The following is a 23,370-nucleotide window of genomic DNA, read 5'->3' as shown; positions in this document are numbered from 1 at the left end:
ATTTATAGCCCCAACATACAAGATATTATGACCCAAATTTCGTCCATTATTAAAAACTGCAACATCTCTCTAACGTTTCTAGCCTATTTATGTCATCCAGTTTCCATGGCTACCATGCAATAGATAAAAATTGAAGGCGCATTTCAAGTGCAACTTCAACTTCCCCTTTCAGGAAGAGCACAGCAGAATGTGGCTGTCTTCACACTGACTTCAACTCAAGCCATTCATTTCCCCTCATGAGAAATGCCTTCAAACATAACCCTCACAAAGGGATATCATTATTCAATATCCTCACCTAGGAATCAAACGTCCAGAAACACACAACAACTGACACATACAACACAACATTTTCTATTATTGACACAAAATACATGCAAAGGTGGTCTCTTCTCTATGCTTGTGTAACCCCGTCTACTGTGAAGACAAGGAGGGTCAGAGGTTTGCACTATATAAGGTCAACTAAGATATAATAGCCATAAACTAGAGAAAGTTTACTTGAATAGCTTGCCTGAACACATGTGAGACTCGCCAACGTTTAAAACCATGTTTAAAATGTTTTTGTTTTTTTTGAATGTCACTGCCACAAGACAAAGACAGCCTTGTTTCACATATATATAGACCTTCAGCTTCAATTTCCTTTCTGCTACAAGAGAACATCCTCCTTAGCACAAAACAGCACAGAACAGGGCTGGCAACAATGTGCTCAGTTCCCTAATGCGAGTCCTGCTCAACAGTTCAACAAGGGCAAGCCGTGGCACCCTGTACCTTCTCTCACCTGGACTATGACATCATTTCCCCTACATGACTCATGATTCACTGGTGTTCCATTCTGGCTGTTAACTTCAAAGACATTCTACAGAGATCCATCATCAGAATGCAAACATATTTGTTGTACTGAGAAAGAACTTTCATGTTTTTATACATGAAACATGTAAGATAGTGACATCACACGAGAAAATGGACACAAGGATTTGTGTAATTGACCTTATTACTGTACTACATCAATCAAAATAACAGTTAAGATGATCAATAAACTCTTAACTAGAATCATGACACAATCAGGAACCGGTTAGATCCTACTGATACACTGACAAAGCATAGGTCCTTTGTCTGTGAAAACAACTTTGTTCTTAGACATGAAACAGTGTTTGTATCTTTTACGCCATCTCCTGGTCAAATGATGGCATGACACTAACATAGGAGGATCTTCACTAGGAAGTCCCATGCTTCCCTATACTGTTAGAGCAGCTTGTGGGGTATGTATTGGGGTAGTGTAATCGCTGTGATGATTTAAAACACAATCTCGACCCACCTAACTGGCAAGACAAAACACAGAGACAAGGGGAACTGAACTTGTTACTGTTCAATTTATTTCATGACGCCTTCTTTTCTGCCACATACATGATCCCAAAAGTTGAAGATGCATCAGAAAACATCTCAAAAGAATTAGGAGTGAAAAAGGGGATAGATTCTGTAAATTAACATTCAGAATAAAGCTGGCTACTTTTAACAATGTAAAAGTAAGAAACGTAAGCGTAAGTTACTATACGTGTGACCAGTAAAACCATATGATTGTGCAAAATATCAGAGGGACGATGGCAGGTCTGGTGAAAGAAAAAAAAAAAAAAAAAGGAAAAAACTTGGGAACTGCATTCAAAGTATCCAATCCTTACTTTAGGTAGTGAAGAGGGCTGTTCTTCTGTCTGTTCTGCTCCAGCTAGAGAGAACGGTCCTGTCCACTGAGAAAGGCCGTCATGGATTACACCAGGATTACCTCAGAAGTGTAATGACATCATTCATTTGACCAGACATTCTGCTCTGAGGGGCGACCTGAGGAATAAGCGAATCCCTCTTAAACAGTCTAAACATCCTTCCCACGGACAATCTTACATGACATGAGGCGCGAGGGAAACTCTTTGTTTCCTTTTCTCCAACAACACAGAAAAAACATGTCAAGGACTTAAAAAGCAAGCAATCAAATTCTAAGGCAACATGTGAACTAAAAAACAAACAAAATATATATGGAGGGATACACCTCTCTTTCTTGTATATATCTGCATTGCCATACCAAATGAAAGTATAATTCCTAATGGAAAAAAAGGATAGCTTAAATATCATACAAATTCAACTACTTAATAAAAAAAGACATAACATCACCAACACAAACAAATACTGAAGTCGTGATAAAAATGGAGGGGGTGTAAATGTGGTGTTCCCTCACTAAGCTCTGAAGAAGAAGCAAGGATGAGGCTGTGTGCGCTGCTGGAGATACTAAAGGCAGGTCATTGTGGAGGTGCCTGTAATACGCTACTGTTTCCATACCGGACCATCCTGTTTTCCCCACCATGTAATTGATGTAGAAGGCATATCTAAAATGCATATAAACAAATAAAACACAAGCCCACATCAAATCCTCAGTTTCAACAAGGAAAGTTGGTGGTCTTTCTAAGGGGTCATGCTGACGCCTACAAACAGGGAGGAGATATCTACCATACAAGGATGGATGGATGTAGAAACACCATTGTATGGATGGATCTACATACTATGTAGATAGTATTCAAAATCCAAATTTGGATTTTGTTTTTTTGTTTTTTTCTTTGTTGCATAAATGGATACAAAAACCACAGGTTGAACTTTGTAATCGAACATAGGCCGAACACAGATTCAACTCAAAGTTTTAAAAACATGAAATGGTGCACATAATTCACACTGTCATCTAAAAACCATCTGGGCATTCACATTCTCAAGGACATCCTCGCTGTCCACTCACAAGGTCAGGCTAACTAGGGCCATTCAGTGAAGAGGAAACATCACACACCGATCGCCCCTTCCTAAAACCAACCCCTGGGCACTTTTGAGGAACCAAAGGAGGTTGGATTAAAAACATTGCAGCACAACCAATCGAAGGGGAAGTTAGGTGCAAGACCACATTGCACATGTAAAGTGACCTCATACCTGCCTGGTGTATAGCTCAGGCTCGGTCCCAGGGCTTGTGTTGGGATAGGGTCCCACTCGGACCAGGCAGCCAGGGGTTATGAGAGCAACACGTACAAACACACACAGCCACACCTTTTCCTCCTGGCTTGTGGACCACCAGCCCCCCTGGACGCCTCATATCCTGACGGTTCCTCACAACCCTCTCTCTCTCCCCGCTGTCCTCACGGCTCTGGAAAGCTCTGGATGACCGCCCCAAATCACCCGCTCGTTAAAAGGCAGATATTTGATTGTTTTGGTCTGCGGACAATATTCAGCTGCGAAGATGTGCAAATGTTCGGGCGGAGAGACTCTGGTGGTGGGGTAGCCCCGATTGAGCGTCCTTTGCTGTGGGTGTGTGAGGCAACATGCAGGAACGCAGAGAAACGCGGGTCTTTTTCCAGTACGGGGGAGACCCAAGGTCTGCCAGGAGCCTGGAGGACAGGGGGCACCTGAGCCCAGGGCTGGGTGGGTGGCTTGGGGATCCTTCTTAGGGGTGTGTGTGTGTGTGTGTGTGTGTGTGTGGGGGGGGGTACTTTCTAGACTAGTCGATACGTGAACCAGGAGAGCAGTGAATGCGGGGTGTGGGGGTGGTGACATGGAGCCAGTCCATGAGTCTCTGAAGCAGGACACTGGGCTCGGGGGCGGGCTGAATCCAGACCATCATGAGGTACCCTGTTTCTTCTGTTGCTGGGCCCGGATCAGTTCCAGCTGTTTTTTACACTGCTGGTAGAACGTGGACAGGCTCTTGTTCTCCTCCAGCAGCTTCTTGTGCTCCTGCACCAGACGGGACGTGTTCTGCTGGTCCTTCTCATCTTGGTCCAGTTCGGCGATCAGCTCTTTCCTTTACACCAAGCAGAGGGCAGTGACATCAGCATAGGAACCCAACAACACCAAATGAGCATGCCGACAGGGAGAAAAGACAGTGTGGGTTTGGACCCAGTGTTTGAAACGACACAGAGGGGACCACAAGCAGGAGTGTGACAACGCTGAACCCACAGACACGGCAGACTCCTCACTGGAGTCACCTCACAAGTCACCGGCTATAAATACGAGAGCTGTTAGTCAAACCGTCAACTGTTCCACGTCGCTCTACTTCCAGAGCTCAGGGAGGCTGTTTGACTTGGATGTGTCTTCCAAAGTCAGTTGCCTTCTAAATGCTTGTAAGCCCAGGTTTAAATGCTTTTTTTCACATCAGATGTTGTGTACAGGGATGGCCACAAGGCATCCCATAATAAACATGGGGAGGCCATTCTCTCCGAAGCACAGATGTGGACGGTGACATTCAACAACACTTTTGAGGCAAACTGCACTTTGAGCAGTGAGAAGCTGTCATTACAAAAAACCTCAAAACAAAACAGGTACAAAAAAACTACATTTTTGGTTAAACGTACGTCAAAAAACCTACATCTCCGACTAAAGTGTCTGAGGGGAGATGTGTTCACTTACTTCCTCTGGATCAGCAAGGCGATCTCGGTTTGCACTTTCAGGTATTCTTGGGCCATTTTGCAGTGCTGCTCAAACACAGCCATGGACTCTTTGGAGTTGGGACAAGGAGCGAGGGGCTGGAAATAACCATGCATGGTCATATTAAGTGATTTAGAAGCCAAGTAAGACCCACTTACACATGTATTTATATCCACTATTGGAATTGTCTGAGCTTTTAAAAATACACTAAATGTCTCCTGGCTTTTGTCAAAGTGTATTTATAAAAGACAGTCTGCTTTTTAGATTTTCTCAATTGGAAAAATAGTAATCCCCAACTTAATTGAGGTGTGTCCTGGAAGGGGAAAAAAAAGTATTGAGTGCCGAACCAACATCAGTGGAAATACAGCAACAAGCTAATGACCAATACAGGCCAGCAGTGTTCAGAAGACATGAGCGGGCACAGCAGGCCTGTGATCCAGCAGTGTGTGTGTGTGTGGGTGTGTGTGCTCCAGAGACACCAATCAGGGGAGACAGCCAGGGGAGACATGAGGCTCTGGGGAGATATGGGATCCCTACCTGCAGCTGGTGATCCAGGGTCAGATATGCCATGGGAATGGAGTTGTCGGAGCCGTTGGTATCTGGACAGGGAGAGAGGAAGCTTGTTTGTTTTCCCTCTGACAGCAGCAGCCCAGGCATGATGGAAGCTGTGACCAGTGGACATGGTTATCAATAGCTACCAGAAGTCCTTCAACAGAAATAGTTCCTGCACATCTCTCTCTCTCCCCCCCCCCCTCTTCTTCTCCCGAGGCCACAGCAGCTCAGGGCCTTAAATCATTGATGAGGATTACGTCATGTCTGCAGGGCTACCTCAAGTGATTTACGCCCCCATCTACAATGACACTGATGCTGTTACTGACTCCACTGTGGAAGGACCACAACTGATTGCAGAGGCTGACTTCATTTCACTCAAACTGGTTGTAACATTTAACCTTCCTCTGATCTTCCCAGCTTGTCTCCCAAACAGCGACTGGAGTAGCTGTGTAGCATATTAATGACACAAGCAAAATGGTTATCAAAAGATACTAAATGCTGATGAAGTATCTCAAGTAGCTAATACTGTTAGACAGTTTTTGTTGTTGTTGAAAGGTTGATTTTATTTACCTTCTCAAGTAAAAAAAAACAAAACAAAAAACTTTTAGATAAAAATAAATAAATAAACCTTTTCAGGATTATAATTATTTTTTTTTGGGGGGGGAAGGTAAAAAAAAAAGAAAATATATATATATTTTTTTAATAAAAAAAGTTGTTTGTACTTTTACCATCTCTGGTGTAATGTGTGTGTGTGATACTGGTGGGGTTACCTGAGGGGTCGTCAGGGGTACTGTGTGATACTGGTGGGGTTACCTGAGGGGTCGTCAGGTATACTGTGTGTGATACTGGTGGGGTTACCTGAGGGGTCGTCAGGTATACTGTGTGTGATACTGGTGGGGTTACCTGAGGGGTCGTCAGGTATACTGTGTGTGATACTGGTGGGGTTACCTGAGGGGTTGTCAGGTATACTGTGTGCGATACTGGTGGGGTTACCTGAGGGGTCGTCAGGGGTACTGTGTGATACTGGTGGGGTTACCTGAGGGGTCGTCAGGAGAGAAGCCATATCCTCGGCTGTTGGTTTTGTCAGGAGGCATCATCCTCACACTGGGACTTGAGGATCTACTGCTGTTCCTGCTCCCCTGTAAGAGGACAGCAACACTGTCAATCACCAGGAACAGCCAATCAGGGCCTATTGAAAGGGTTGGGTCTTGACTGGGCTGGTTGTTTTCAGGTGGAAACAGATGTCTCAGTCTGTGCTACAATGCTACGTAACAGCAGAAGGGCCAAGCTGGTGTATAGTTCCTCCGCCTCACAGAGACATACAAAACATGGACGAGTCGGGGGAGGACCATCTATTCCTGAGTTCACCTCAGATATCGTTTGCTTAAAAACTTTCTTCAAACTCAGTGTTTGCCAAATGATTGAAATGTCTCATCTATTTCCTCCCCAGGTTGGGTGTGAACTGCCACTTGTGTACCGGGAGACGCGGGGCCTTTCAACACACAAACAAACGCTGCAGAACACAGAGGAGGGACCTCTGACTGACAGCAGGCTCATGTGACGGTGTCCACAAGGGGAGAACGTTGGCTCCTATACGTGGAACATCATCTTTCTAACACTGAGAAATCACACACGGCTCTACCTGACGATACGTGCTGTCGGCTAACATTCCCTCAAGGGTCCCTCACCTGACTGAGCAGCATCAAGACCTCAGAGAGGCAGACCAACACGTCAGGATCAGCACTCAAAAACGCTAAGCAACTCACACACACTGGGTACAAACTGTTCGATGCCACTAAAACTTACAGAAACAAGAGGATCCTCATCAAAAATGGAAAAGAAATCCCTGCTACAGCAAAAGACAACAGAGTAGACTTACCTGACCAGACTCTGAACAGATGGCTGAGAGGTCCTGCACAGACCTTCGTCTCTGCTGCTCACAGGTGGCTGTCGAGGATGGAGAGAGAGAGGGGAGAGAGACAGAGAAAGACAGGAGAGAGAGAGAGACAGAGGGAGCGACAGAGGGAGAGACAGAGACAGAGAGAGGGAGAGACACAGAGAGAGAGAGACAGAGAGAGGGAGAGACACAGAGAGAGAGAGACAGAGAGAGGGAGAGACACAGAGAGAGAGAGACAGAGAGAGACAGAGAGAGAGAGGGAGGAGAACAGTATGAGACAGTTCCAGGGGACATGTGCGTCTGGCGGTAGAAGAGGGGGACCCCGGGCAGCACAGAGGACAGCTGCACAGATTTAACCCCCGACTCGCCGGCCTGTCAACATGTGCTCTGGCATGGTGGTAACGTGACCATGGCACGAGCCTCCTACCTCACACACACACACACACACACACACAGCACAACACGCACACACACCACTGCAGACCACAACTACCACAGAAATAGCTACGATGGCTAGCGTCATGTGTGTTGTGTGCAGATCTGCTTCTTTGACTTGGGGGGGGGGGGGGGAGCTGTGCCTGTGAGGGGGAACTATTTCAGGGTTGGTACACTGTGACGCAGGGCCTTAGAGACAAGGCTGATAAGTAAGGGGTCCTGGGAAGTACAGGAAGGCTCTTCCCTGCTATACTTGCACTCATTCATCACCTCAGGACTAAGCTGAGCACCACGGGTGACCGGGATTTCTGTTCTGCTGCTCCTCTGATCTGGAACGCCCTCCCCGCCCATCTGAGGGCACCTCCACCACTGAGACTGTGTAAAAAAGGGACTAAAAACATGTATTTTAGCAGATCTTATGAGTTTTAATTATGTAATTGTATTTTATATTGATGTTTTACCTTGTTTTATAATCTTAACTGTAGCACTTTGAGATTTGTTTCAAATGTAAACTGCGTTAGAAATACAATATATTATTATTACCTCCTGAGTAAACCTGAGCTAACCACACTGGATCTTTTTGACTGCTGGCAGAAGGTTCCAGGCTTTGGCCAGTTACAGGTATTATTAGTTCCATCTGAGCGAAAAAACAAGGTCTTCACAGCCACGTCTTCCTGTCAGAGTATCAAGATATGACACCTGCTGGGACTTGTCTGTGTGGTCTACTCACCCTGCCAGCACTCACTGCTGTCAATCTCACAACTACACCAAAACATGTCAACTTCTGGAATGGATATGACAAGTGTAGAACCGCAGAACAAATTTAAGACCCATTATTCTTAGAATATAATTCTTAGCAGTTAGTGGAAATAGTTGGATGGTATAGTACACCGAAAGATAATTTCATTAAAAACACAAGACAAACAAAATAGTCACTAACACACTATACAAGCAGACAAACAACCATTAAAAAAACTTTACTAGCAAATTTAGATATAAGCCAATTCTAACAGTGATTGGTCCCCTTTAGATACGGTCATGCCTCAGCAAAAATGCTTTGTTGGTGTTGAATAAGGTGATCTAAAAATTAGCTATGATATATTAAAATAAAGCTGAAGTCATACTCTGTTAGATAAATGAGTAATGAAATGCTGATCTGGAACATCATAAAGTCCTAATTAGGTAGGAGACTAAAAATGGAGACGGGGGAAAAAAAAAAGAACATTAGAAATGACTGACATGCAGGTGTGCACAAGCAGCATGTCATACCTTTAATAACAGCTTGAGTCAGACGAGGCCCTTAGTCAGGGCGTTTAATTAGGCGCTCATTCAACCTGCCTCCCCCAGCTCTTACTTCCAAACAGAAGACCTTTTTAGTGATATCCAGCGATGTCCCCGATTCTTTCATCCCTATCTATGCTGGTAATAATAGCTTTGACCCTCAATGCGAGCAAAATTAATCAAAGTGACTTTTACAAAGTTAATGGATGTAAAGAGAGAAGGGAGAGAAAAAACCGTGCCAAGCTTTCACAGTGTCCTCTAAGAATGAAAGGACTAAGCGGCTCAAATACATTAGCGGTATTTCTCTCCTGATGATTTGCAGCCAAGCAAGACCATGAGTTATACATTTTATCACAGCCATTTGCCTCAGTTCCCTCTGATTCCCTGATTAGGTAACCTACTATGACCTAAATCAACACTGCGTCTTTCAAGCAGAGGTGACATGAGACAGACATGGGTTGAATATGTTTTCGTAGTAGATTGCTTAGGAATGGAAGAGGCACCAATTGAGCATTTTGATGGTAGAGGCTGAAAGTCAGATAAGACATCATTAACTCATGCCCCTTAATCAACTATCCAAACCACAAAGAACAAAGATGAAAACAGAACTCGGTGTCTATTTCTCCAGGTTTATCCCTCATTAAAACAGAGCCTGATTTGAGACACGATCCCACTCCTGAAATGGGGTTCCACCCAGGTAGGGGAGAAAGGTAGATCGGGAAAACGGTATTATTCTTTTCGATACAGATTTCAAAGTGTGTGCTAAGTGTGACATGGAGTAACAGACACTAGAGGGTCATGCCAAAGCAGAGCAACCTGCTAAATAGAGTCAAGCCAGCTACTGTTCACCCTGGGACCAGGAGGCAGGGGTGAGTTCCGCACTGATACCTGTTACGACGATCTTGGGGACATCCAGAATGGTGCCAAATGATGCCGTTTTACGGTGGCCTCGTTTATACGGGGGGCGTGCTGCAAAAACACACACACACACAGCTCCGTACACAAGCATGCACCCTACACAGGGCTGGGGAGGCAAGCCTGGGGAGGCAAGCCTGGGGAGGCAAGCCTGGGGAGGCAAGCCTGGGGAGGCAAGCCTGGGGAGGCAAGCCTGGGGAGGCAAGCCTGGGGAGGCAAGCCTGGGGAGGCAAGCCTGGGGAGGCAAGCTTGAGGAGGGGAGGGGGGCGGACATGTGGACAAACAGACAAAGCTCTCCCGCTGGCTGTAACATGCATGCAGAGCACATACAGGGGCGGCATGCAGCCCTGTGCATGCCAGGACCTGTGAAGAGGGGGGGGCTGACAGCGAGAGAAGCTGCTTGAAACATGGCACAGTGACATCTCAGCACAGACATGACAGACTCGACCAAGCCCTAACACATACAGTAACTATATATATATATATTCATGGTATTTCACGTGTTTTATTTGGCTTTTGAATTTTTTGCCTTTGTTCTTGAGTGGCACTGTTTACAAAAAACATCAAGGAGACGAAATGACAAAAATACTCAAGGTAATGAAGTGAAATAAAAGAGAAAAGGAAAACTGCTTAAAAGCTTTTGTGGCATAATTTACACATGACAATGTTGCCGAACACTATACATTCATACTTGAAGCCTTAGATGTTGTGAGAGAGAGGGTCTGATTGGCATGTTGGCTAGGAATCAATCCCTTGTGGGAGTGGCATACGGAGCCCTTATATGAAGAGGCATCACCTTGGAGTGATGAAAGCAGAGGAAATGAGACTTGAGAGGAATGCAGATTCTCCCGAACAAGAGCTCCGTCTGGATCAAACACGACTGAGGCGCTGCTGAAACAGCACTGTGAGACCGTCCTGCAGCCTTCACAGGCAGGGCTGTTCTGTCTATGACAACAGCTTTGACACACTCACTGGAATAGCATGAATTCGACGTGGAATAAGAGATTCATAAGAGTTTAACTCAAGGAGCACTTGCTGTGAACCGTGCCTGTGATTCACTTACTGTTTCCCTCAAAGTGCTCTTCCCCCGGCTGGGGTGTGTGTACTGAGGTGTGCAGGTGTGGTTTCTGACGTTACCTGTAGAAGCAAAGGGCATCCTGTGCTCCAGCTCGGACAGGTCGGCGCTCATTCTCTTGCTGTCTGCCGAGGGGAGGCACTGGGGCCGTCCCGACAGGCTCTCCACGCTGCTCCCTCTGGACAGAGGCAGACTAGGCCGCAACGGGTCTACCTGTGAGCACAGTCACACTAATGAGCCTCCCTGCACAATCTCAGTTGGAGCGCTGCTCTTTTCCATGGTTGCATATCACCCTTTGTGAAGTTATTTGGTAAGGAAAAACTATATATTTTTGGTAGATTTGTCTATAATGTTAAGATTGGGCCAATTTGTTCTGGACATAGAAACGTTGTCTTGGCTTATACATCACAGCTGGGAGGGGTCTCACCTTTGGTTTGAACTGAAAGGGGATCTTGATGGTGTCGTTGCTCCCTTGAGAGTCGCCATGCTCCATGTTTGCGTCGCTTCTGTTGCTCGTGCTGGTGCAAGTGTAATCAACATAGGATCCTGGAACACCACGGAGATGGTGCAAATGCTCATATTAACCATGAACCGAGAATACGAATGTTTACCGGTTGATACTATCGCTTAAACAGTGTTGCTAATTTAGAGACACTGTCACTGGATTTAGCAACCTTTCACCTTCCCTAGTGACAAAAAAGTACAGCCATAAATGAAGACTAGCGACTTTCTGCTGCTTTGACAATCTCCGTTTTCGTTGTTGAGCAGCAGCTAAATAACTTATTGTACTTCTGTGTTGTTAATAGCCGCCAATCATGTAGGTACAGGCATCGTCTCAGATTCAATGCGTTTTCATTCTTTTAATCTGTTTATGCTGCTAAAATCAACCCCTTATGGGAATTTTTGTAGTTGTTATATTGGCTTTTTTATTTTTATGGACTCGTCCATTTAAAATGTTTTATCTTGTCGGTACACGATGGTTACCAAGCGTCGGCCATCTATTGTTTTATTTTTTTAAGATTCTTCATGTATCCATCTTAACTCCAAGGTGCTGTAAAACAGATGTCTGATGATGACAAGCATTGTTTTGCGCCCGGCCAGATGACTGCTGGCGCTCTGTACCTGTGCTTGTGGCTGAGTTGCTCTGGCCATCGTCTGAGTACTGGTAAGGGTACTGCAGGGGCTCATCCGAACCTGGGAAGTACTGTGGAAGAGGAGGACAACACAGTTCAGGAGCAAGTGAGGTTGTTAAATGCACTGCTGTAAAATGCTGTCTACCTGGAACAAAACAGTCTCAATATGGGATTACTAAAACAGCATGTGACAGCAGAAAGCCAGAGTCTGATAAGAGCCCACTGTGAACAGTACACATGGGGTGGCATTCACCCCAGACGCTGAGCGTGTCAGGGGGTGCAACATTACCCTCATGAGGTGAGTCATGATCTTGACGATCTCCTCCATGGAGGGCCGCTGTGATGGGTCTTTGGACCAGCAGCGAGTCATCAGGCTCTCAATGGCTTTCGGCAGGTTCTTGATGAGAGGCGGGCGGGTGCCTGAACACCGACATTGGAGAAAAGTCGACAAGAACTTTGTAAGTCACGCCAAAACTCTAGAACAACAACAACCCTGCTATATGGCTCCGCCCACCACTGCGCTAGAGCCGGTGTGAATAAAAGCCTGTCGGCAGGAGTGATGGTGACGTGTGAGGATGAAGACCGCTGCGCTCGGTCTGCGTGTGTGCACCCGGCGTCCCATCATCATTCTGCTCCATCACTCTCAGAGCAGGGGGGGGGGGCGCTACGCAGGTGAATGTGTCTTTTAATTGCTCTTGGCCGTCAGCCTCTAAACTCATCTTATCTCCCAGCAGGTCTCTCAGGACAGGCAGGGTGATTGACATGTCAGCACAGCGTTGAACCCCCCCCAGACCCTCCTCCCAGACTCACCGTTATGCACGGCCCACATAATGCGAAAGGCTGGACCTCCGATCTCATCAAAAGGCTTCCTGCGAGTGATCACCTCCCAGAGAATGATGCCCCAACTGAACACATCACACTTCTCACTGTAATTGCTGCCTGGAAGCACAGAGGAACATACAGAATCACTCAAGGCCTTCAAAAGACAAAGAGGGAGGGGAAAAAAAACTCACCAACGTGTGCTTGACTGAGGGACGTAATTCCCCATGGCAGACATGGGGAGATGTGCTCAGTAAAGCACTAGAGCCTTTATCATGTCTGTACCGTCACAGAAGCCATGATGAAAACAGGGCTCTAATTGGAATGAGGACAGCTCCTGAGATGTGTAATTACCGAGGCCTATTACTACCGAATTAAAGTGCTTCTCATAAATACTTAAAAGTTGCTGTGCTGTGGCCTTTTGATAACATTTCCAAGTGATGCAAATGAGCTTTGAGGAGTTCATTCTCGGGCCAAATGTGAGATGTTTAATTGCATAGGAGTCATGTAACTCCCCCAACAAACAAGATAATGACTCTCTCCTAACTAATGTTTCCCTTTGACCCCCTTCACGAGTACATGTCTCTAAACACGTTTTTTAAAACAAAGAACATTACTGTTAGTGGGTTGAAAAGCAACACTGCTGCGTATCACAGGCAAACCATATGCGTATTTCAGTTAATCTTAACAATAAACAGAGAACATAAAGATGATCATAAAAGAATAGATGAATGTTGAACACACGAACAAAAAAAGTAGATGAATTAGCCGACAGATTGTGAAACGGTGTTTCCATGTTAGGGAGTGTTTCTATGATTGAGGCGGTGGCAAGTGAGAAGAGGAAGTATTAAAAGACCTCCAATAAAAACAGACGGGCGGGGCCGTCCCATCAGACAAGCGGAAATCTTTGTACGGTGGTGATTACATTTAATACCTACTGGCTGAACTCGACCTGAGAACCCCCAAGTTGTGAAACGACACACACGGGACATACAATCATTTATAGTTCTAACTTTTTTTTCTTCTTTAAGTTGCATTGCTTACTTGGCTACCACCCGCCATGTTTGCCACGTTAACACTTGCTGTTCAGCAAGGCATTGTGATTGGTCCTTTCTGAGTGTGTCTCCTGCAGTTTCCCTGGCTGTGGTGCTCATACTTGCCTTCAAACACCTCAGGGGCCATCCACGCTGCGCTTCCTTTGTTGTTAGTCATGTGGGTCTGAATGTCGCAAGCGGTCCCAAAGTCACATATCTTTAGCACGGTGCCGCCCGCAACAAGCAGCAGGCTGTACACATAAAAAGAAACACATCGCTTTAGGAGGTTTACTTCACACAAAGTACTTGATAAATGAAAGCAGCGTAGACCTAGAGAGAGGTCACTCAGAAACACCACAACTTCACTGCAAACATTCTTCATTTGTGAAGCAAAGTGGAAGTTGTTGTTTTCCCGGTGGGAGCTATACAGCTCCTCAGCAAAGGTATATAATCTAGTATCTAATGTACATAGGAGCTCTCTGCAAGAGCAGAACACACACTGAGCACCAACACTGGGGGGCGGGTTTTTGAACGGCTAAGTGTTGACGGGTGGTCTGGGCCTGGTAGCATGACCCAGTTCTTCCCTAGAACTCCTGTCCAGGTCTCTAAGAAATGGACCAGCAGTCCCACTGAGTCCTGACAATAACTGTTTTCTGTCTGAGCCCAATAAATAACCTCCACAGCAGGTACAGCAACACATCCAATCGGTAGCACGATATAACCTCCTCAGCATGTACAGCAACACATCCAATCGGTAGCACGATATAACCTCCTCAGCATGTACAGCAACACATCCAATCGGTAGCACGATATAACCTCCACAGCAGGTACAGCAACACATCCAATCGGTAGCACGATATAACCTCCACAGCAGGTACAGCAACACATCCAATCGGTAGCACGATATAACCTCCACAGCATGTACAGCAACACATCCAATTGGTAGCACGTTATAACCTCCACAGCATGTACAGCAACACATCCAATCGGTAGCACGATATAACCTCCTCAGCATGTACAGCAACACATCCAATCGGTAGCACGATATAACCTCCTCAGCATGTACAGCAACACATCCAATCGGTAGCACGATATAACCTCCACAGCAGGTACAGCAACACATCCAATCGGTAGCACGATATAACCTCCACAGCAGGTACAGCAACACATCCAATCGGTAGCACGATATAACCTCCACAGCAGGTACAGCAACACATCCAATCGGTAGCACGATATAACCGCCACAGCATGTACAGCAACACATCCAATCGGTAGCACGATATAACCTCCTCAGCAGGTACAGCAACACATCCAATCGGTAGCACGATATAACCTCCACAGCAGGTACAGCAACACATCCAATCAGTAGCACGATATAAAACAGGCCTCCATTCTCAACACAGAATAAAACAAAAACAGAAGGGAAACAATAGGAGGGATATCCTGTATTACAGGTACCACAAGAATGGAGGAAGACTTTGGTAAATTGGGTTACAATGTCTTTCTAACAGCAATGTAGCAACAACATCAAACATGGTACAGACTAACCCTGCATTCACCCTGCAGTGACACAATGCGAGCGACAACATGTTTTCCATTTCTTTTTTTATGGAGCCAGGCGAATCGCTGGCGTGGTGCATTGTGGGTAGCGACGCGATGCGATCGAGTTGAAATTTGAAAAACGTTATGCAAATGAGGAGTGATTTTTGGCCAATCGCAGTGTTTTCTTGTTTCTCGTAACGTAGCAACCATGGTAAACATTTCTAGCTTTCAAATTCAGTCTCTCGTCACATTTTGTAACTTTGTTCTAGCTAGTTACAGTAGTAGCCCGGCTACTAGATTAGCAGAGTTTACTTTGAGTAACATAATAAAACGTATTCACACATGTCAACGTGTGTGTTTATGAAACAGTTTTGTGTTTTTGTATATAAGTTGTACTTTGATCGATGTTGCGAGTACGTAAACCCAAGTCTGCACATTTGGCCATGACAACTACAACAGTGATTTTAGAGAACTACATTCTACATAATCTGTTTGAGACGCCCCCCCAACGTGGTGAACTTTGGGAAGGCGAGCGATGGCAAGCGATTCGCGTTGCTGCAGTATGAACGCAGGGCAGGGTAAGACCTTTAGCACTTTGTCTTAAACAAGAAAACAAACAACCAAGAGACGAGTGTTGAGGAGGAGCATACTTGGGTGGCTTGAGGTCCCTGTGAATGAGAGCTTTTGGTTTCATGCCATGGAGATATGCGACCCCCTGCGAACACTGGAAGCACCAGCTCATGGCATGGGAGGCAGTGTAATAGGGGAGAGGCTCGGCACCATGCAGCACTGTGGACAGAAAATATCTCAAATAAACACAAACACACACACTTCCACATACCTGAAAACACACATGTGCAGGGTACAGCACGCCTCTTAGAAACATAAAACACATTTACTGTACATACAGTCCTCCACCAACGGGATTGGGCTAAAGAATTCAGTCACTGAATAGCATCAAAGTTACGGTTCAAATAAACCTGTGAGAAACTTTGATACATTATATTCAGTGGATAACAGCAGCAGATAAAGTGTATGTGAAGGATAGAGTTTTTATTTATTTATTATTGTTTATAGCAGGCTTTAGTGCAGGGAGTGGACAATAAAAAAAAAAAAAAAAAAAAAAAAAAAGATTTTGAAATGTTTTGTTAACGAGACATCGACATACAAGGAGTGTATTGCACCCTCCATGCTATGTTTATCTCAGTGTGTGTCCTGCCCAGCAGTGTACAGCCAGACTCACCATTATACAAAGACCCTCCTTCAGCATATTCCATCACCAGGCAGACCTACACAGGACAATGAGCAAAAGGGACCAGACTGAAAACTGCAGCAGACATCAAGAGGCATATCTGGATACAAGCAGATAACAAGTCAGAAGCTAAGATGACACCATCACCCGTTGTTCATTTCTTACTGGATTATTGCAAGAGCCATACAACTTCACAATGTTTTGGTGATTCACTCGAGAAAGTTGTCTCAGCTGCAGTGGATGGGAGAGAAAAGATAGATTTCACTGAATAGACTCGTATGGTTCAAGAGAATGTTTATTGTTGCTGATTTATTGTTGCTGCCCACTGTTAAGTTCCCATTCTCATAAAATAACCATACCTCCACTATGAAGGCCTTCCTTTCAGATTCACTCTCTATGGTCTTGATCGCAACGTCTTTGCCTTTCCACTTGGCCTTGCAGACGACTCCAAAGGCGCCTCTGCCAACCACCTGAAAAGGAAAATGTAGCTAGTTTTAGACTGACAGAGAAGGACTTCTGTATAGTGCTCTCCGGCTATCAGCGACATGGAAGCATGCATTAGCGGCGTATGTTGTTGGCATTAGAATATGTTGAATAGGCCTACTTCTTGTCTAGACATTTTTATTATTCAGGGTGCTTTCCCCGTGGCCTTAAATGAGGATCAAAAAAGACAAAACTGTGCAGTAAGTTAGCATGCATCCTTAAGATGCCGGACTGATAAGTAATATGGCAACTTTAATTCACACATAACTCACAGCTGTCAGGGGGACAGCAGTATGTACATCTCTGTTGTTACTTACCTCTTCAACTTCAATGTCCGCATACTCTATTTCTTCAAAGGGATAACCAGGTGGAGTTTCGAGCATATCGGCAGATGGCAATGACATTGCTAGCCTGCTAGCTAGCTGGTTAACTTCTCATTGGCTAGTAAAAAAGACTCTGAAAGCAAAACAAAGAAGATTAGCGTCTAGTTGGCTCGTACACAAGCTAGTTAGCAAGTTAACGCACGCACACGCATTTATACTGAAACTACTACTACTGCATACCTGCTGTATCCCACTTTTATTTAGCTCGCTAGTCTAACTCAAGATGACTTAAACTTGGCAACAGACACGTTTCAATATAAAGGGCCCGCTAACTAAATATATATCTTATTTAGCAGTTTATAAGCTAGTTGGCATTTAAGATAGTTAAGTGTTAAGTTAGTTTTGCTACATGTTTCTTGCTAATATAGCTAGCCCAGTAAAATAGATAGCTTAGCAAACAACACAACAACATTCAGCTAGCAAGTTATTTCACAAGTCGCTGGCGTGCCAGATTAACGTTGACTAGCTACCTAGTTCTAAATAACTTGGCCCCCACAGCAGAGAGTTGACTAGCTATCTGCCATTTTAGTTAGAACTATTAATACATCTTTGTTGATACTTTGCTAGCTTGCACTGCTCGCCGACTCGGTGAATAGCTTCCCGACTGACAGCTAGTGCCAGCTTCACAAGGCCGCTAGGCGCTAGCCATCTCGCTAGCTAATAATGTAGCTTTGCTAACGTTAGTAAGTAGCGAGAGCTACTAACCCGTCTCCGCAATCTGTGAACTCCACATGCGCAATGATGGTACGAGACATGGAGTAGTTTTGTCTACACAAACGTACAGAAGCGATAACAAGAGAGTCTTATTAAAAGTGTCCCTTTCTAACCCTCTGACTGCCAGGCATAACTTTATGACGACTCCGCTTCCATGATAGCTAGTGCTATGGCTAAGAACACTTCAGTTTTCCCCAGGCAGTGTACCGTGACTGCAGCAGCGCTCAGGAAGTGAGGTGTCTTCCTCCTCCCACCGCAAGTGGCACCAGCCTTGTGCTCGATCTAGTCAAAGTTTATTACACAAAGTCTCTTATCTATCAACCATATGCTCAGGTGTGGAAATGGCCGTCTGTTTATGAGATGCATGGGTCCTATCTACTTTAATTCGTTTGGTGTTTTCCTCCACCCCACACACTGAGAAGACCTGTGAGGATATGGTAATTGCACAATAGGAACCTGGGAAGCAGATGTATGCTATTATGCAGTTGCTTTATCAATCTGTGTGTGTGTGTGTTTGTGTGTAATGGTCTTTTAAAACCACAGGGTGATGCTGGTGCACTTCCAACAGCAGGATTCCCTCCCGGACCTTTGATTTTCCCATTATGAGAAACCAGCCAGGCATAGGCTACTTCAAGCATTTGGTCATGTGAATAGATCTCACACAATTATAATACATTCATTAATATCTTTATGTCTGTGTCAGCACTCTCTTATGGTGGAAATATTCGGTTTCCTCAAATAAGTCACAAGATTGATTACATAACACTATCGCAGCTGACTAACATTCATCTTTTGTTTATGGCTTTAAGGTGACATCCAGTTCTCGAGGTTGGCATTATGAATATCTATGTCCTCAATAAGACTTACATTGTTTAATTAGAGTGGTGAAAAAAAACACACCTCTTTGCAAATATCCCCACAAATAATTTTCCATAAGTAGAGCAACTCCCTACGCAGGCTACTGACAAGTAAACACCGCACACACTGGGGACTTGAATGCGTCATTTTGCTAAATCATTTTAACTTTATCTAAATGCTCCATTCATTTACGCTGAATTTATTTGACAGACTAAATAAATCATCTGAAAAATAATCCCACAGGCTAATTAGTATTAGTCTGAGGTGCTATGTACCCGGCCTGCTGGTCCTGAACACCCACTAGAATAGCACCGTGAGTCAAAGAACCTCACCTGAACGGAAGCCTTAGGGCTCTTGCCAGTGGGCCTATTACTGGGAGGAATATTTAAGGTCCTTTGAACAAAGAGTCCCATATTGATAGGTAATACATGTCTCCATAGTCTGTTATTTGAGTGCTCTACATTCTACTTCACGGAATGATTTGAATCAGACAGGTTTGGCCTCCTGGTTGCCAGGTGACAAAGTGCCTCTCCTCTCGCACAGCTGGAGGCTGCTGTTCGTCTGCATAGATTGACTGCTGAGCGAGGGGACCAGCTGAGAGTGACCTTTGCAGATTGTTCCACACGATCTTGGATACATCCCTGTTGATAAGTGGTTGAGAGTGTGTGGGCTAAGGGACTGGCACAGTCCCCCTTTTCCTCGCCATGCGGGCGTCGTACACAGCCCCCCCCCCCCCGCCCCCCCTCCCCCTCCCAGATCCTACTGTTAAGACCACCATTGTCTCTCCTCTGTGATAGTTTCTCAGCTCAGGTTTGAGAGGGTACAACTGAGAGGAGCTTTTGACCTTTTCGTTCTGACGTAAGCGTGACACCGCCTGTTTGGAAATGTTCTCTAATCTCTCTGAGAGGGGCATCCCTGACGGAATGTTAATTGTTTATACTTTCACACATCGGGATAATTCATTTTCAATGAGAAAGATGTGACCATCCAGGTATTTTTTTTTTACTCGAGTTGTAATCTGTACCACCAAATCAAATAAATAACAATTTCAAGAAAAATGAGGAAAAAAAGGTTATGTAACTATAACGTAAAGTATGTTGGGAGAACATTCTCTGAACAATCTGTTACCATGTTTGACAAATCTTAGAAATACCCAGAATCCGAGTCTGAAAATCGATCTTATCAGCTGTTTTGAGGGAACATGCCTGGTAGATATCAGTGCCTTGCACTGGTCTTTGAGAAATACTTTGCTTATTTTCTTTTCTTGTTCCCTACATTTAGTCTGGAGTACTTATATCTGATTTCAAAGAGGATAAATCATGTTTAAACAGATTTCAGACCCATGGACATCGTCAAGCGTCGCAGTCTAGATTTCCCACAGGAACGATCTCAGTAAACATTCATTGTATTTGGAGCCAGTGGTGGGATCATTTAGGTTGCATACATCATAATGGAAACACGATACTCATTACCTCTGTGGGGTGCATTGTTTGAAAGTGTTTTATGTTTGACTTATGTCATGCCTCATAGACTACATAGCCTTATATGCAGTGATTTTTAATGAGATTCGGATTATGATTTTTTTTTATAAAGATAAATTATCAAGACAACGTTAGCCATGCATTTCCAAAATTGCGATTTTATTAAATCTTTGCTAAAAGATAGACTGACTATTTCTTTTATGCGAAAGTTGTTTTGGGTTCCTTTCCAAAAAACTTTGTTCTTCTCATTCAGTACTCTGTAACCATCCATCCAGGTAAAGCAAAATGGATGTGATAAAGACAGTGTGTTTAATCTGTGTCAAAGCACTCTCTAAAGGAACAACATTTCAGTGTTTTACTTCAGTAGGTCTGGGAGACAGGGATAAGGTAATGGCCATAACCTTGAGAAAACCCGACAGTTTCACAGTTAGACTACAGAGGAACAGAGTGGTCCCATCTCCACACGGAGGTTAGACAGGGATCAAGGACATTTTTTGTTTGTGATGATTCTTCCCGGTACCAGTAGAACTCCTGACACAGGTGATAAGAAAAATAAGGAAGAAAAGTAGTCTTAGATCAGCTCACTGCTAAGTTAGAACCTCCATAAGAAATCTTTGCCAAGCGGGAACTAATTTCTTTTCAGTGCCATTGGGTCAGGTACACAAGCTTCTAGGGATTTGGAGGGATTAAGACCATCCCTCAGCGCCAGCTTCCTGCCTGACCACTGACTTTAACGCCCGCGTCTGAGAAAATCTGCGGCTTTTCCTCTCTGTGCTCCTGGAATGTGCTCTGGGATCACTGGGAGGTGTTTGGGGCAGGGCAGGGCAGGCAGAGCGGAGTGCCCTGCATGATGAAAGAAGAGCAGGGAAAGACGACAGGTGCTGTGGAAGGTTGTCTGAATATGACCACGGCCAGGTCAGGGAGAAGGACACGGCCGAATAGCAAGGTCTCCTTACCTGCTGGTCATCTTTATACCTCCCCTCCCGTCACCTCTACAAGAACACACGCCCTGTAGTAGTGTACCTAGTATTTTCCTCCACTTTTGATCCATTGAAAATGTGGGATGTATTGCAAGTGAATGATAATTTATGTTGAGAGCGGTTCTGCATTGCTGGGTCACAGAGTTGGGTCACAGAGTTGGGTCACAGAGTTGATCCCTCTGCAGCTCCAGTGCTGTACAGGAGCCTCGTGGCAACTGTTTATCTCACCCCTACCTTGGCATGGCTGATGAACTGTGACAGCTGATGCCTGAACAACCAGTCAAAGAAACTGCCTGTAATGAGGAGGCTGCAGCCTGAGAGACAGATGCCATCATATCTCAGATAAAGTTATTCCCCCGCTCTGATTTGGATTACCAGCTCTGGCAGGCAGAATATATATGCCAGAGGCAGTCACATGGGTGTCTATTCTGAGATCAGTTTCTGTTTGTTTTGCAACAGAAGGAATAGGAGGTAAGGTCTATGTAAAGTTTACCCTGACGCTAAGACTGGCTGGTAGGCCTTGGCTGTATGTTTGAACCCAGATGGTCATGACACAACCCCCAAACACTGTGGGAATTGTGGGTCTGGTTTTGTAAAGTCATATACTGTGTGAAAGAGATTGAACTTTAGTGATTTTAAACCTGCTCAGATACTGTCACTTATTTTCTGATTGTATTCCTTGAGGTCAAAGGTAAATACTGTCAAGGTCATTTACATAACGTTACGTAAGTTCTTACGTGAGTGAAAATGACGGAGCCACTTCCCCCTGTACTGCAGTAAGCTGAAATGCTGGGGCAGGTCCACTTAGAAATAAATTTATAGTGACGTGAAATTAATAAAGGAAATTGAGATTCATTTATACATGCCAACCTCAGCAGGCACATCAGCAAAACTGTCAAGCAGAGGTCACATATAGCTGCTGCCTGCATGGAGGCCTAAAGCCAAGTTCACAATTGCATATTTTCCAGCTCCACCAAGATGCAGAATTCCCTGTGGCCAGATGCACACATCTTGTTTCCCCCCATGTAAAAGCCATAAATTAACTTTTTTTAAGAGAATGTATCAGGCCTTGTTTTTGTGTATTTTTTTGGAAAAAGTGTCAATTTGCCAACGATAGATAAACAACCCCCAGTGAAAACATTGTGAAAGACTTCTGTGATAGACGTGTATCAACCAAACAGACTAAGTATTCTGATCTATCCTTTGTTACTGTTGAAGTACCCTCTGTTCTCAGGTCAAATTACATCTCTTTGGTTTCTCGTTTCTCATTAACCCTTATATGGATTCACTGTTACCCATGCTAGATGGTCTGCCTTTAACCTGGAGCTGCCTTGTATTCAGTAAAATGAAAATATTCTGAACTTCAAGGAACATACTATATTGAGCCAAATTATCTTTCATTTAATGTCTGGTCTGCTATTCAAAAAACAGTTCCCTTAATTGCAAAAATGGGTTATCATTGAAATAGAAAACAAATATATTCATGGAAAACTGAATTTTATTTATTCCCAGGTTTGTGAACCTGGTATAGAACTTATAGATTCCAATCGTTCAATCATCTCAGTGCTGCTCAAGTAGATCCTCAAGTTTGTTTTCTGGAGGTGGAAAGAGTCATATAGTCGAAAAGCCTTTTTTTTGCATTCGATTAGACAAAGCAACCAATGTGGTTGCAAGGTAATGGTCCCCAGAGCCCAAAGTTACCTTGTCTCTCTCTCTCTTTCTCTCTCCCCCACCCCCCTCTCTCTAGACCATCACCCCCCCCCCCCCACACACACACACACGCGCACACACACACACACACACACACACACACACACATACACAGCAGAAGACACATTTCTCCACACTCCACTGAAACAATATGGTCCTCCATCAGCATTCGCTAACGCCCTACTGCTCAGATAGAATAAATGTCAATTATCCCAGATGGATTCTTGTCCCAGCAGAGCATGACCCATGCAGTTCTCTCCTGCAGAGACAAAGCACAGGAACATTGTTTCCTGATTCAATTAAATCTTAAGTGACAAGAAATTCTGACGCATGAACTTCATATTTACCTCAGGATGTCAATTACATTTGGATTTATGTAAATGTGT

General features: G+C 44.6%; 1 protein-coding gene across 4 annotated transcripts; it reads right to left on the bottom strand.

Moving 5' to 3' along the window:
* Positions 1-1,348: 1,348 nt before the first annotated feature.
* map3k7 (mitogen-activated protein kinase kinase kinase 7) lies at positions 1,349-18,308 on the bottom strand. 4 transcript variants are annotated; one of them, XM_084699520.1, is made up of 18 exons: positions 18,163-18,308; positions 17,176-17,314; positions 16,735-16,845; positions 16,541-16,606; positions 16,367-16,412; positions 15,774-15,912; positions 13,704-13,832; positions 12,539-12,663; positions 12,018-12,148; positions 11,718-11,799; positions 11,023-11,141; positions 10,658-10,808; positions 9,494-9,574; positions 6,872-6,939; positions 6,029-6,131; positions 4,978-5,039; positions 4,423-4,538; positions 1,349-3,817 (listed from the first exon to the last, which is right to left on the bottom strand). In XM_084699520.1, exons 2-18 carry the CDS (start codon positions 17,260-17,262, stop codon positions 3,637-3,639), a joined length of 1,797 nt encoding a protein of 598 aa, XP_084555646.1. In that variant the 5' UTR covers positions 17,263-17,314; positions 18,163-18,308; the 3' UTR covers positions 1,349-3,636. The 4 variants fall into 4 exon arrangements, with proteins under 4 accessions (XP_084555646.1, XP_084555645.1, XP_084555647.1 ...); XM_084699519.1 differs by lacking the exon at positions 18,163-18,308 and adding an exon at positions 17,947-18,156; XM_084699521.1 differs by lacking the exon at positions 18,163-18,308 and adding an exon at positions 17,422-17,576.
* Between the last annotated feature and the right edge of the window lie 5,062 nt (positions 18,309-23,370).

The sequence above is a fragment of the Hypomesus nipponensis genome, chromosome 6 (assembly GCF_054491055.1).
Source record: "Hypomesus nipponensis isolate SF chromosome 6, ASM5449105v1, whole genome shotgun sequence".
Lineage (NCBI taxonomy): Eukaryota > Metazoa > Chordata > Actinopteri > Osmeriformes > Osmeridae > Hypomesus > Hypomesus nipponensis.
Note: the sequence above shows the minus strand (reverse complement) of the source record. Positions and strands in the feature narration are given on the sequence as shown.